We start from the raw sequence: 12,070 nt of genomic DNA on the forward strand, positions 1-12,070 counted from the left end.
CCCGGGAGCACAAAGAAAATGCATCCAAATAGGAACAACCAAGCAAAACAAAACCATCCTAAATCCACAAAGCAGCGCTTCTTCCTGCAGGGAAGAGACAGACTGGACAAGTCAGGCTGAGCAGTCTATCTATCTGTCCCTACAGATAATCATTTGATCTTCCCTTCATATCAATAATTATAATTTAATCTTCCCTTCTTCATTTTAAACACATTCACAGAACATCCCATGGCAACATTTTGGCGTGAGGTTCCAGTCCCAGCCGTCACAATCAGACTGTACATCATACACCTCCAATGCTCGTCCCCTTGGGGACAACAAGGAGCACAAACTCCTCCAGGTGTTCCCCAAAAACTCTCCCTGCAGCCCCAGGGAGGGTGGATCTGCACTCACAGGTAACACAGGTGTCTCGTAATGCTTCGAGTACTGCTTTTAACTGGGAACATTCCAGACTCTGCTCGATTCTGAGTCAAAGCAAAAGCTTTCCAGCACTGTGGGAACCTGGGCTATCCAGGTGGTTTTCCAGGTGTGTATCCCTCTGACCAAGCCCAGGTAAGCTCAGGGTGATCCTTCCCCACTCCTGTAAAGCTACAGCCCCTCCTTCACCCCCAGACAGGTGAGGGAATGTGGTGACCCTGCTCCAAGCCAGGAACTCAGCTCCCCAGTTTCCCTCTCACCTTGTCAGTCACCTGCCCCAACAGAGCCTGAATCAAAAGCAGGGCTGCTCAGATCCCAATCCTTCCCATCCTGCCCCCAAAACTACTGTTGTATAAAATTTCGCTCACTAACTGATGGAAACACTACGGATTTCAGAAGGTGTACAGCTGGCTAAGAGTAGAAACAGCCACTAATGCAATTCTGCAGAGTACAGCAGCTAAAAACATTTCTGTTTCAATTTTTCAGCAGGCAAAATGCTGGTTTTCTGAGGAAAAAAATCACACAAAACTGCTTGGTACCAGATTAGAGGATTGCTGTATCATCCTTCAAAGATTTATTTGATAGTTTCCAAAACTTCCACTAAAGTTGGCTTCTTACATCATTTCTATACACAGGTTTTATTTGTTATAATTGTCTTGAGGCTTATAAAAAAATAAGCATTTAAAATGCCCAAAAGAGTAATTTTGCTTTAAAATTGTGCTACTGAAATTGACCCCCAACACAGAAGAGAGACTTTTGGTAATGAGGTTACCCCAAGCAGTATAAAAATATACATAAAAATAGACAAAAACTCTATTCTCCAATCTGAAGGGCTGTTTGTGGGGATTATTAGTTGTTTGGGGTTTTTTTGTACATCACAGAAATCTCATTAACTTTTGCTAAATATTTACAGAAACCCCCCCCACCCTCTGTCTGCCTCTGTTCCCCGAGGCAGAGACCTGCAGCTTTTAGTTCATTCAGTTTTTTGTTGGCAAAAATTGATCCCTGCATTTGACCATGGTACAGAAGTGATGCTGCGGGTACAAGTGGCCCTGAGGATGCTCACAGACAGCCCTGAGGATGCCAAATGGGAATGAAGTGCCACCAGTTGATGTCACCTCACCAAAGAGATGAGCTTGGCTTTGCTGGTGCCAGCACTAGACCAGGATGGTGACATGAGGCTGAGAGCACTGCAGAGCCCTGGGTTATGTCACCCACCCACCTTCCAGAACACAGCTGGGGAGGATGGGGACAAAATAAAACCTCTCCTAGGGTTAAACCCAGCCTAAACCCGACAGCATCACCGCACGGCCCTGCTGCTCCTGCACGCCGCGTCCCTGGCTTTCTGCTTTCCCTTTTGTCCTGCTGATAAAGTCAGAATGCCCAAACCTCTTGCACAACTGTCCTCAGGAATTTGGGTCTCCTTCTCCAGTCCACCCCAAGAAAATTTTAAATTAAAAAAAAATTACACAACCAAAAGAAAAAGAAAAAATAATTACTCTGTACTCTTCTTCAACAACATGAAAAGGTGACGTTAAAACTAAGTGATACAACCCCCCAGAGACTATGTACATAAAAAGACATCAGATCTCTTCAAACATAAATATACAGTGTATAAATCCAGGTGCCACCTAAAGGCTGCAGCCACAGAACTATTTCACAGACACAAAGCAAACCAGACTCTCCACACCAAGGGCAGACACACGGCCATGAGTTTGGGGCTTGGCAGGGGAGATACCAACCCATGGCAGTGGCTCCTCGTGCCCACACATGCACCAGGGAAGGGGGTAGTGGTGTCCAGGGGTGAAACACAACCCTATGTACATGCCACGTTCCTATACACTACTCAGGGTGTGGGTGAGAGGTTGGGAAATGGGATTAGACCCTGAGTCCCCAATTATTTCCAGGCACGTGCTCTGCCAGAGCCGGCCGAGGGGCCCCTCTAACCTGGCTCCAGCAGGTTCTCTAGTATTGCTCACCAAGGGAGATACGTGGTATCTCCAGTGCAGCCGTGGCCACGCCATTGGAATTCTGCACCCTGTGCTTTAAGAGTTACCATGACTTTCATGGAAATAATACAGCCTTGATCAGGGTAAAAGACTAGTGGAGGTCTTTAGCCCAATCTTAGAGGTTTGCTTCTACAGCACAGACAGCTACGACTCCGACATACATAAATAGGTACTGTTAAAGTGACAATGCAGTGTCTTAATTATCCGAGTGTTATCCCTACTGCTGTTAGGAGAGGGCGAGTGGTTTGGAGTGGTGGGAGGAGAGCTGGGGTGTGACAGAAGCTGAGGGTGGGACAGCTCCAGCTCCACCTGAAAATGCAGGGAGAAGCCAAAAGACACTGTGAGCTTTACTCGACAGGCGGTTTTATGTCATGCAAGGAAACTCCTACGACAACACTTTGTACAGAGCCCACGGAGTCTCCAGTCCCACCGTGGTGCCTCAGAGAACAAGTAAAGCTACGAGTCTGCTTGGAGGAGAGGGGGCGCATGGGTGTGTGAGTGTGTGCATGGAGGGAGAGAGGGAGTCGGTGAGGAAACGTCCTGTTTTGCTGAAACCAAGCTCTTGGGCAAACCTCTACCGCTGTCCTGCCTCGCGGATGCGGCAGGCCACGGCCGTGATGAGCGCGGCGCCTTTGCCGCTGCCATCCTCTGACTGCAGGAAGGTCACTTCGCACTTGGGGGACAACTGCTTCACTGTCTCGTGCATGACGTTGGAGAAGCTGCAGGGCAAGGGGAGGGAGAGGTTCTGAATTAACTGGCCATGAGATCAAGGTGTCAGTCCCAACCCCTTCGCTGCCTTCCATAGAGCCCCAAAGAGCAATGCAGACCCCGAGAAGGTTGGGTGAGTGGGTGGATGGATGGATGGATGGATGGACAGAGGGAGGGAGGGAGGGAGGGAGGGAGGGATGGGTAGGTGGGTGGGTGGACGGAGACAGAGCTGCCAGGGATGAAGCTTGGAAAGCCTGAGTCTCTGCACTTCAGCCCAAGCCCACAGTTACAAAGCAACAGTGTTGCACCTTCACTCACAACTAAACCCAGCGCCTTCTCGAATCCCACCAAGCCCTGGGAGCACTAACCAACCTCAACAGCGCTGACCAGCCTCACCTGGGCAGAGTTCTCAGAGGCTCCCTTTGCCCATGGGCTCATGAGCCCTATTTAAGCTCAGCCCAGTGCTTTAGTCCCTGTCTGAGCCCCACTGTCCAGCAGCACCAGCTGCCAGCGCTGGCATGGACAGGTTTTTGTGTGGCCATGGACCTTCATGGCCTGGCTCATGGCTGGTTCGAGCTGCCTCATCCCCATAACTTGGAGTCCTGGTTGAACCTGGTCACCACATCTGGGTCAGGTCCAGTGGGATTGGTGGATTTACTGCTGCATTACCTGTCTTCTTAGTGCCCCAGCCTTAAAGGGAGTGGCTGACTCTTGCTGGTCCTCAAGTTTGGGTCAGTGAGCTCCTGGCAGCCCTCGACCCCTTGAAACACCTCAGATCCTCCCCTTCTGCCCCCTGAACCTTCCCCCCGAGCACCCAAGGTGGGCAGGTGCCCCTGGCAACCCCCCTGGAGCACAACCCAAGCCACTCACTGAGGGTGGAGCTTGTAGAGTGTCCCATCCACGCCAACTGTGATCTTGAGGAAGTCCAGCCCGCGGTTCTCGCGGATCTTGTCCACCACGGCAGCCATGCCAGCGCCACAGAGCTGGGCTGCCCGCCGCGCCACCACCGTGCACACCTCCTTCACGATGATGCTGTCGTCACACGTGGACTCCAGGCCCAGGTGCTGCAGGATGGAGCGCACCTGGAGCAGGGCCAGGCAATCGCTGGGGGGACACGGAGGACGGGCAACATTAGGATATGGAGCAGCTGAGATGTGTGGCTTCCCTTTCCCAATCTACATCCTGCAGAGCCCAGGGACTCATGGCGTGGGTGACACGGACCAGGGGGACTATACAGCCCCACTTCAAGCTCAGCTTTCAGACTTGGATGTGGCCTGGTGTCACATCCTAATCAGGGAGGCTATTTCAGGACAAAGCCATTGGAGTGTGACATCCCTGTAACCCACGGCCCCTCTCTGCCCAGAGCAGAGGATAAAGAGCCATCTGTGCTGCCAGCCCCACACAGTCTCTTCATCTCTCCACACTGGTGCTGCCAGGACCACGTGGGCTCTGCTGATTTATCTGTGTGGCACCATCCTGCATAATCCTGGCTCCAGACCAAGTATGTGTAACTTCTCTCACCAGCCCTGGGAGCATTTCCCCCAAATTCCATCCCTGCTGTGATCCATACCTGTGGGCAGCTGGTGCTCACAGGCCTGTTGGACCTCACCTCTCTATCTGGGACAGGAACTTGGTCTCAAAGATCCCTCTGGTCTTCAGCCTCTCTGAGATCCGTCCTCGGAAGAGCAGCCCTCGCTTGGTGAAATCTATCAGGATGTTGCGGACAATTTCCCCCAGGTACATCCCACTGATCATCTTCTCAAACCTGGGAAGCAGAGGATGAGGCAGGGCATCAGGACAGAAGAGACACTGGGTCTGGATGGGGATTCCAGCTCTGCCAGGTGCCTTCAGCACAATTGATTCAGAAAGCCCAGCAGTGCGGCCCCAAACTGCAGGCAGGGGACAAGGGAAACATTGGTGTGTCCCAAAGCCAGGCTCTGCCCTGCTTGTCATCCCCTGAACCCACCAAGGGGATGGTGGGGCAGAACTGCTCCTGGACCCTCAGCCTCACTGGGGGCCCTTCCAGCCCCCACAAAGCCACCACCCACCTCTGCTTCCCAGGGTTGAGGGACAGCTCGTCCACCGCCAGGTCGAACTCTGTCGTGAAGTCATCCAGGCACCCGTTGTCCCCGAAGGCCCCCCACTCCATGTTGACACACATCCTGCCCTCGTCCCCTTCCACCAGCTCCACATTCCTCATCTCCTCCATGTAGCAAGCATTGGTGCCCGTGCCTGGGAAGAGGAGTGGGATAAGAGTCCTGGGACACCTCCCACACCCCATGGGGGCAGCTGTGGGATCACAGACCAGGAGCTCTGTAAGGAAGTTTCAGTTCTCACCAACAATCATCCCAACTTCACAGTAGGGATCCTCGTACCCACAGGTCATCATGGTGCCAACAGTGTCATTGACCACTGCCACCACGTCCAGGTCAAATTCCTGCAGCGGGATGAATTGCACAAGTTATTCCTGGAGGACTTGGAATTCCTGCTAAGTCTGGTCCCATGGCTGGGAAAGGACCCGTCTGTCTTCTGAGTGTGGAAATCATAGAGTCACAGAATTATGGAATGGTCTGGGTTGGAAAGGACCTTGGTTCCTCCCAGGTTCCACCCCCTGCCACAGGCAGGGACACCGTCCACTATCCCAGGTTCCTCCAAGCCCCATTCAACCTGGCCTTGGACACTTCCAGGGATGGGGCAGCTACAGCTGCTCTCAGCAACCTGTGCTAGGGTCTCACCACCCTACAGGGAGGAATTCCTTCCTAACATCCAATATAAATCTCTCCTCTTTTAGTTTAAAGCTGTTCTCCCTTGTCCTCCATGACCACCCACCTCCACAAACATGGAGGCACTCCTGGACTTTCCATATCCCACCTGTCTGCAGGGAGGGCTCACACCTCAGACACCTCCAGCTGCCAAGGGGCTGCATCAGCTCCACCAGGAGCAGCCCCCAGGCAGGAGCTGGTGCCTCCTGAGCTCAGGGCCAGACAAGCCTGCTCCAGCCCTGGCCAGGAGCCAACCCGTAGCTCCAGGGTCTGAAAATCCAACCTCAAGTGATGAGTAAGGGCGGCTGTGAAAATTCCGACACTCATTAGCCTTGGGCTGAGCCCAGTAATTTGTTTTATAGGCCAATTAATGATGCTAAAGAGAGGCAGGATGTGGGAGCAGCCGCCAGCTTCTCTCAGCCCCGTCCCTGCTGACCTCTCTCCTGTGAATGGCATCCTTCAGCAGGCCCACCACGTCCTCTCCCTCGCAGCCCGTTGCCTTGAAACCTTTCGTCCACTTCAGGAGAATTCCCTGATGTGGAAAAAACCCCGAGTGAGTCCCCCTCAACACCAGGTGGGAGGGACAGCCAGGTACCAGATATAGATGCTGCCAGGAGGGGTGGGGTTACCTCATCCAGGTTGTTCTGCTGGCAAGGGAAGGAGAAGGTGAATCCGAGTGGGAGAGATATGCCCTTCATTCCCATGTATTCCAGGAAGTCAGAGATACAGTGGACAATGTGGTCAAAGAGCTGGACGAGCAAAGCCAAAGGGAGAAGTTACCACCACAGCCAGAGCCCAGCTGGAAGCCAGCATTCCAACCTATTCCCAGGCCTGTTGGAATGTTCAAATCACTCCCAGATTTTGAACACTGCTCAGCTGCACCACAGGAGGTGAGCAAACCCCAAAAGCTCAATTTCACCCTCTTCCTCCTGCGCAATGTGGCCAAATCTCTGCATTATCTCCACCTCACAGGCCCCAAGAGGGGTGGGGGCTGGCAGGGAAGTGACATGGGAATCCAGTCTTTCTGCCAGGGATCCCCACAGCCCTCTAGCCCAGTCTGCTGAAGGTACTCCCAGTCCCCAAGCACTGCCTGGAGTGGTTTGCAAAACTCTTTCCAAATCTGTCTCCGGAGATGTTTCTCACTGCTTGTGTTGTGGTTTCCCTATCTGGGAAATGGGGATGATGCTTATCTGCCCTTGTGGAGTGTGTGGGATTTGGGGAAGCTCAGTCATGTCTGGGAATAACACCATTTCTAACCTAAAAACCAGTCTCCAGCTTCCCAAACTCCAGAGCCTTGGGCAGAACTTGCTGCTCTAAGGGCAGAAGATCCCCAGCCTTCCCCACTCCTGATTTTGCTCCCTGCAAAGGCAAGACCAGCTCCATGGTCAGCCCTGCTACAGCCACCCCAGGAAAGATGCCCCTTTCCCCTCTCCAGCTGCCCATCCTGACCTCTTCTCCCGTCCCCTGCATGATCTCCACAGGGATGGAGTAGATCTTGTTGTGCATCTCCACCCCGCGCCGCATCCCATTCCTGACGCGCACCAGCAGCACGCGGAAGTTGGTTCCTCCCAGGTCCAGGGCAAGGAAATCCCCCTTTTCTGCAACCCAAGAGAGAATCATCAGGAGAGACCCCAGCACAAGGCATCCGGGATGTGGCACAAAGCAGACTGGAATCTGCCCTCTTCCAGGGAGAGGGATGGAAATGGAGACATGGCTGGGAATGAAGACTGAGGGTGCAGGTAGAAAGATGATGGAGAGGTTCGCTCCTGACTTGGGGTGATGATGAGGCTTTGAATCATAAACCTGAGTTGGAAGGGACCCACAAAGACCACTGAAGTCCACTTCCTGGCCCTGCACAGGACCTGCAAAAGCTTCAAGCCAAGGTCAGGCACTCGCCCAAGCCACACACAGAACCAGAAGCAGAACCCAGGATGAGGGCAGGGAGAATACTGCAGCGGGGAAAACCACAGCCAGAGCCAAGCTTTGTGTTAAATTAGGTGCAGAATGTCCTGGAGGCTCAGTGCTCTCCCCAGTATCAAACTGGAGGTTTGTGCCACTCCTGCCACAAAGAGGAACTGGCCATGGCAAAGGATCTAGCCACTCCCAAGGATGCAGGACATACATGGGCTCAGACACACAGGACACACAGAGGTTTTACACAGGACACATCACCTGTTCCATCGGGAGTGGAGCACACATAGGTGGGCAGCATTTTCACCGTTGCCTCCGCATGCGTCTCCTTGCCCAACCCTCTCTCCATCTCTATCCTCATCCTTTCCTTTACTTCCATCAGTTGCTCGTGGCTCAGCTTGAGGGGCTCCAGGATCTTCTGCCGGGCCTTGTGCTGTGCAGCCAGCCTGTAGGCCACCGCTGTCACCATGGCTGCCCCTTTGCCACTCCCGTCTTCTGACCGGATGAACCGGATCTCGCAATCCGGCAGCAGCTTCCGCACTGTCTTATGGAGACGACGGGCAAAGCTATGGAGGAGGAGGAAAGGGGACCTGAGTGTGACCCTCTGGGGACCCCTCGGGATCCAAACGAGGTGCTTGAGGGGCTTATTTGGAGTCACTTCTCTTGTGCCAAGCTGTACCCACTGCTGGGAGGAGCAGACCCCTCTCCCTGTCCTCGTATCCATGATCCCCTAGATCCCTCTCCCTTTCCCCATGATCCCCCAGATCCCTGTCCTTGTCCCTGTATCCACGATCCCCCAGATCCATGTCCCTGTCCCTGTATCCATGATCCCCCGAGACTCACTGTGGGTGTTTCTTGTAGACAGAGCCGTCCACGCCGACGGTGGAGCGCAGCCGCTCCACACTCTTGTTTTCCTTGATGCGACGCAGCACCGCAGCCAGCGTGGCACCGCACAGGCTGGCCGAGCGCGTTGACACAATCTGGCAGATGCGTAGCGTGGCCAGGCAGTCTTCATGTGACGGCTCCAGGCCCAGCTTGCTCAGGATCTCATGGGCTTTCTGCAGCCCTTCCTTCTCCCTGGAAGGACAAAAAGAGGTTCACGCCTGGGAATCCAATTTTTGCTCCGTGATGGTCTGGGTTTGCTCAGTGATGGTCCATCCACGGATGTCAGGAGATGGGCTGGGACCCAGGAAACCCCCTGGATCCTACTTACTTCTCAATGGCAGAGACAAATCTGGTCTCAAAGTGGCCAGTGGTGAGAAGATCGGGCGTGAGCCTTCCCCCAAACAAGAGCCCTTCCTTGGTCATCTTCACCAGGATAAGTCTGACCAGCTCCCCCATGTACATGCCGCTGATCATCTTCTCAAACCTGTCCACAGGGAGGCATGAGATAGAATCAGGGAATGATTTAGGGTGGAAAAGCCCTCTAAGACTATCAAGTCCAGCACTGCCAAGGCCACCACTAACTCACATCCCCAAGTGCCATATCCACACAGCTGTTAAATCCCTCCAGAGAGGATGACACCACCCTGGGCAGCCTATGCCACACCTGACTACCCTTTCAGAGCAGAAATTTTCCCTAATATCCAACCTAAACCTCTCCTATCCCACCATAAGTTTCCTTGAGCCTCCTTTTCTCCAGGCTAAACAATGTGTGTGTTTGGTTGTGTGCACCACGAGGTGGCCACAGGCTGACCCAAAAACCCCTTGGCAGCCTCCCATCCCAAATGGAATCTAGGTAATCTCTTCCCAGAGCAGCTTATCCCATCACTGAGAATGTAAAGCCATGTGGACATGACCATCATTCTGCAAAGAGAACTCGTGGCCACCTGAAGCGGCTCAATCAGTTTGGGACCCCCAGATGACCCCCATGCCGCAGCAGCCCTGTGGGGAGTGGGAGATCTGTAGGATCTGTAGGATGTGGACATTAGGTAGGGGTGTCTGCCTGGGGTGGAGAATGACTTTGCCGGCCAGGAAGGGAACAGGAATCAGCACATTCACAAGAAGGGTTCATGAGGGCAGCAGGTGGGGGGGACAGCCCTGGTTAGGGACACTGCCCCAGTTTGGGACACTGCCCCAGTTTGGAACACAGCCCTGCTCTGCACCAGCGGCAGAGGACGCGGTGACCCAGTTAGCTGGGATGACCTCCCCAGTCCCAGTAAGGCCGGTGATATGGGAGGACAAACAATGCCAAGCAAACCACGAGCCTGAGCTCGAGCCAAGAATCTGCTCACAATTGTTTGCCAGGGTTGAGCGAGCCCATGTCGATCTCATGGTCGAACTCTGTGCGGATGTCATTGAGCACCCCATCGTCACCGAAGGCTCCCCACTCCATGTTAATGCACATCCGACCTTCGTCCCCTTCCACCAGGTCAATGTGCCTCATCTCCTCCATGTAGCAGGCGTTGGTACCGGTACCTAAGCCAAGCAGGGGGACAGGGTGAGCAAGGACATTGCCTTTCCCTCATTCCCTTTACCCCTTATTTCCCTTTGGCCACAGGCAATGCACCAAAGAAAGGGAAAATTAAGCAAACAAAGATTGGGCAATGTTTCTTTTGCAACACTGATATCCCCCTTCTCTTTTTGTCCCAAAAGACCCCAAGGCCTGCAAGAAGCAGGAGATCTGACTGGCATTCCTGGAGGGATGGACCCCAGCTCTTCCCTCTTGCTGCAGCTCACCAACAATGAGGCCAACTTCACAGTGGTGGTCATCATAGCCACAGGTCATCATGGTCCCCACGGTGTCATTCACCACGGCCACGATGTCAATGTCAAAGTCCTGAGTGGTGGAAAGGAGAGAGGATGACCCAACATGGACAAAACAGACCAAAACAGCTCCACGGAGCCATGTGCCCCCATCCTACCCGCCCAGCATCTTACCCCTCTTTTCTTGATGGACTTGCGCAGCATTGACACCACATCCCTCCCCTCCACGCTGCTGCACTTGAACCCCTTCGTCCATGTCACAAGGATGCTCTGGGGGGGACAGAAGGAGGGAAGGCTCAGAGGTTAGACACCAGCACACCATGGGGCTCCTGGCACAAGGGACATATGGCCCTGTTGGGAAGCCCCATTATCAGCTCACCAGCTGCGCTAGCAGCCACAATTTCCGTGTCAGATAAAGTTTATGGCCACAAAATAACACGTGAGCTGCTCGTTGCTCCCCTGGCAAGAGGAACATGGTTCCCATGACCAGGTTTTATCAAGCCCTGGAGCAAAACCTGTTCACAAGCCTAAGGAATGCTCCGTGACCCATCCCTGAGGGGTGGGTGGCTTGCTGTGCCTTTGGAATGCTCCTTGACCCAGCCCTGTGGGGTAAGAGGCTCAGTGTGCCTATGGAATGGTCCCTGAGCCATCCCTGTGGGGTGGGGGTCTCACAGTCCCCTGTGGCCAGAGGCACTAATGTGTCCCCACCTCTGCCACCTGGCCAGGGGCTGAGCTGAGCCCTTCGGGGAGGAAAAGGACTTAATTACATTTGAAATCTCCAACCCTATGGCCACAGCCCCCTTAGGGAACCAGACCCCTGCCCTGCCTTAGAGCTGGGGAAACTGAGGCACGCAGAGACACAGCCCGGGCAAGGCCACAGGGCACAGACACTTCCTCCTGCAGCTTCTGTATTTTAATGTTTTTTTACAGCTCCTTGCCTACCAGGAGCAAAGTGTTAATCCCTGCCTCACTGCCACCATGGAGCCACTGAGGCACGGGTGCCGTTCCCCATCCCGGCACCTCACCACGTTCCTGCCGGGAGGACGTGCTGGAGCTGCCACGCTCCATGGAGCCAGCCTGCTCCCCGTGCCACCGGGTGAGATAAGGGCAAGGAGAGTATCGCCCCCCTCCTGCCATGAGCCAGAGCCAGCGAGCGCTGGGTGGGTGGCAGCAGAAGCCACGTGCCTCACTGGGCTCGGGGATGTTTGGTCTCCCAGTGAGGTCATGGCTCCCGGCGCGGCGGCAGTGGAGCTGACAGTGACAGCCATCAGTGCCCGGGGCTGGCAGAGGGGGACAGGGGACCCCCCTCCCCTTGCCGGCTGCATGGGGATGTGATGCTCAGCACGTCCGGGCTGCCTGGGGCTGCTGTGGCTGGAGCTCTGGTGCAGCCAGGGAAAAGCTGCTTTCCATGGAGGCATCCCATGAAAACATCGCCTCCCAAACCCCTGCAATTCCTGGGACACGTCCCTTGCTCCCTCAGCACCACGCCCTGCAGGCACACAGGGTGACCCTGGGCAACAAAGACCCTGTCAGAGTTCACAGATGGGTGGTAGCCGA

General features: G+C 54.4%; 1 protein-coding gene across 2 annotated transcripts in view; it reads right to left on the bottom strand.

Annotated features, from left to right (window-relative positions):
- Nucleotides 1-953: 953 nt before the first annotated feature.
- LOC146428116 (hexokinase-2) overlaps nucleotides 954-12,070 on the bottom strand; it is a 33,245-nt gene continuing 22,128 nt past the window's right edge. For both annotated transcript variants that reach the window (XM_085080423.1, XM_085080422.1), the window contains exons 5-18: nucleotides 10,688-10,783; nucleotides 10,487-10,586; nucleotides 10,042-10,225; nucleotides 9,021-9,176; nucleotides 8,651-8,884; nucleotides 8,069-8,373; nucleotides 7,346-7,494; nucleotides 6,526-6,645; nucleotides 6,333-6,428; nucleotides 5,472-5,571; nucleotides 5,183-5,366; nucleotides 4,744-4,899; nucleotides 4,005-4,238; nucleotides 954-3,145 (exon numbers count right to left, since the gene is read on the bottom strand). In XM_085080423.1, the coding sequence (XP_084936549.1) occupies nucleotides 3,001-3,145; nucleotides 4,005-4,238; nucleotides 4,744-4,899; nucleotides 5,183-5,366; nucleotides 5,472-5,571; nucleotides 6,333-6,428; nucleotides 6,526-6,645; nucleotides 7,346-7,494; nucleotides 8,069-8,373; nucleotides 8,651-8,884; nucleotides 9,021-9,176; nucleotides 10,042-10,225; nucleotides 10,487-10,586; nucleotides 10,688-10,783 (2,259 nt within the window). In that variant the 3' untranslated portion in view covers nucleotides 954-3,000. The remainder of the gene's footprint in view (nucleotides 3,146-4,004; nucleotides 4,239-4,743; nucleotides 4,900-5,182; nucleotides 5,367-5,471; nucleotides 5,572-6,332; nucleotides 6,429-6,525; nucleotides 6,646-7,345; nucleotides 7,495-8,068; nucleotides 8,374-8,650; nucleotides 8,885-9,020; nucleotides 9,177-10,041; nucleotides 10,226-10,486; nucleotides 10,587-10,687; nucleotides 10,784-12,070) is intronic.

Source organism: Lichenostomus cassidix, chromosome 22 (assembly GCF_008360975.1).
Source record: "Lichenostomus cassidix isolate B80296 chromosome 22, HeHo_3.0, whole genome shotgun sequence".
NCBI lineage: Eukaryota > Metazoa > Chordata > Aves > Passeriformes > Meliphagidae > Lichenostomus > Lichenostomus cassidix.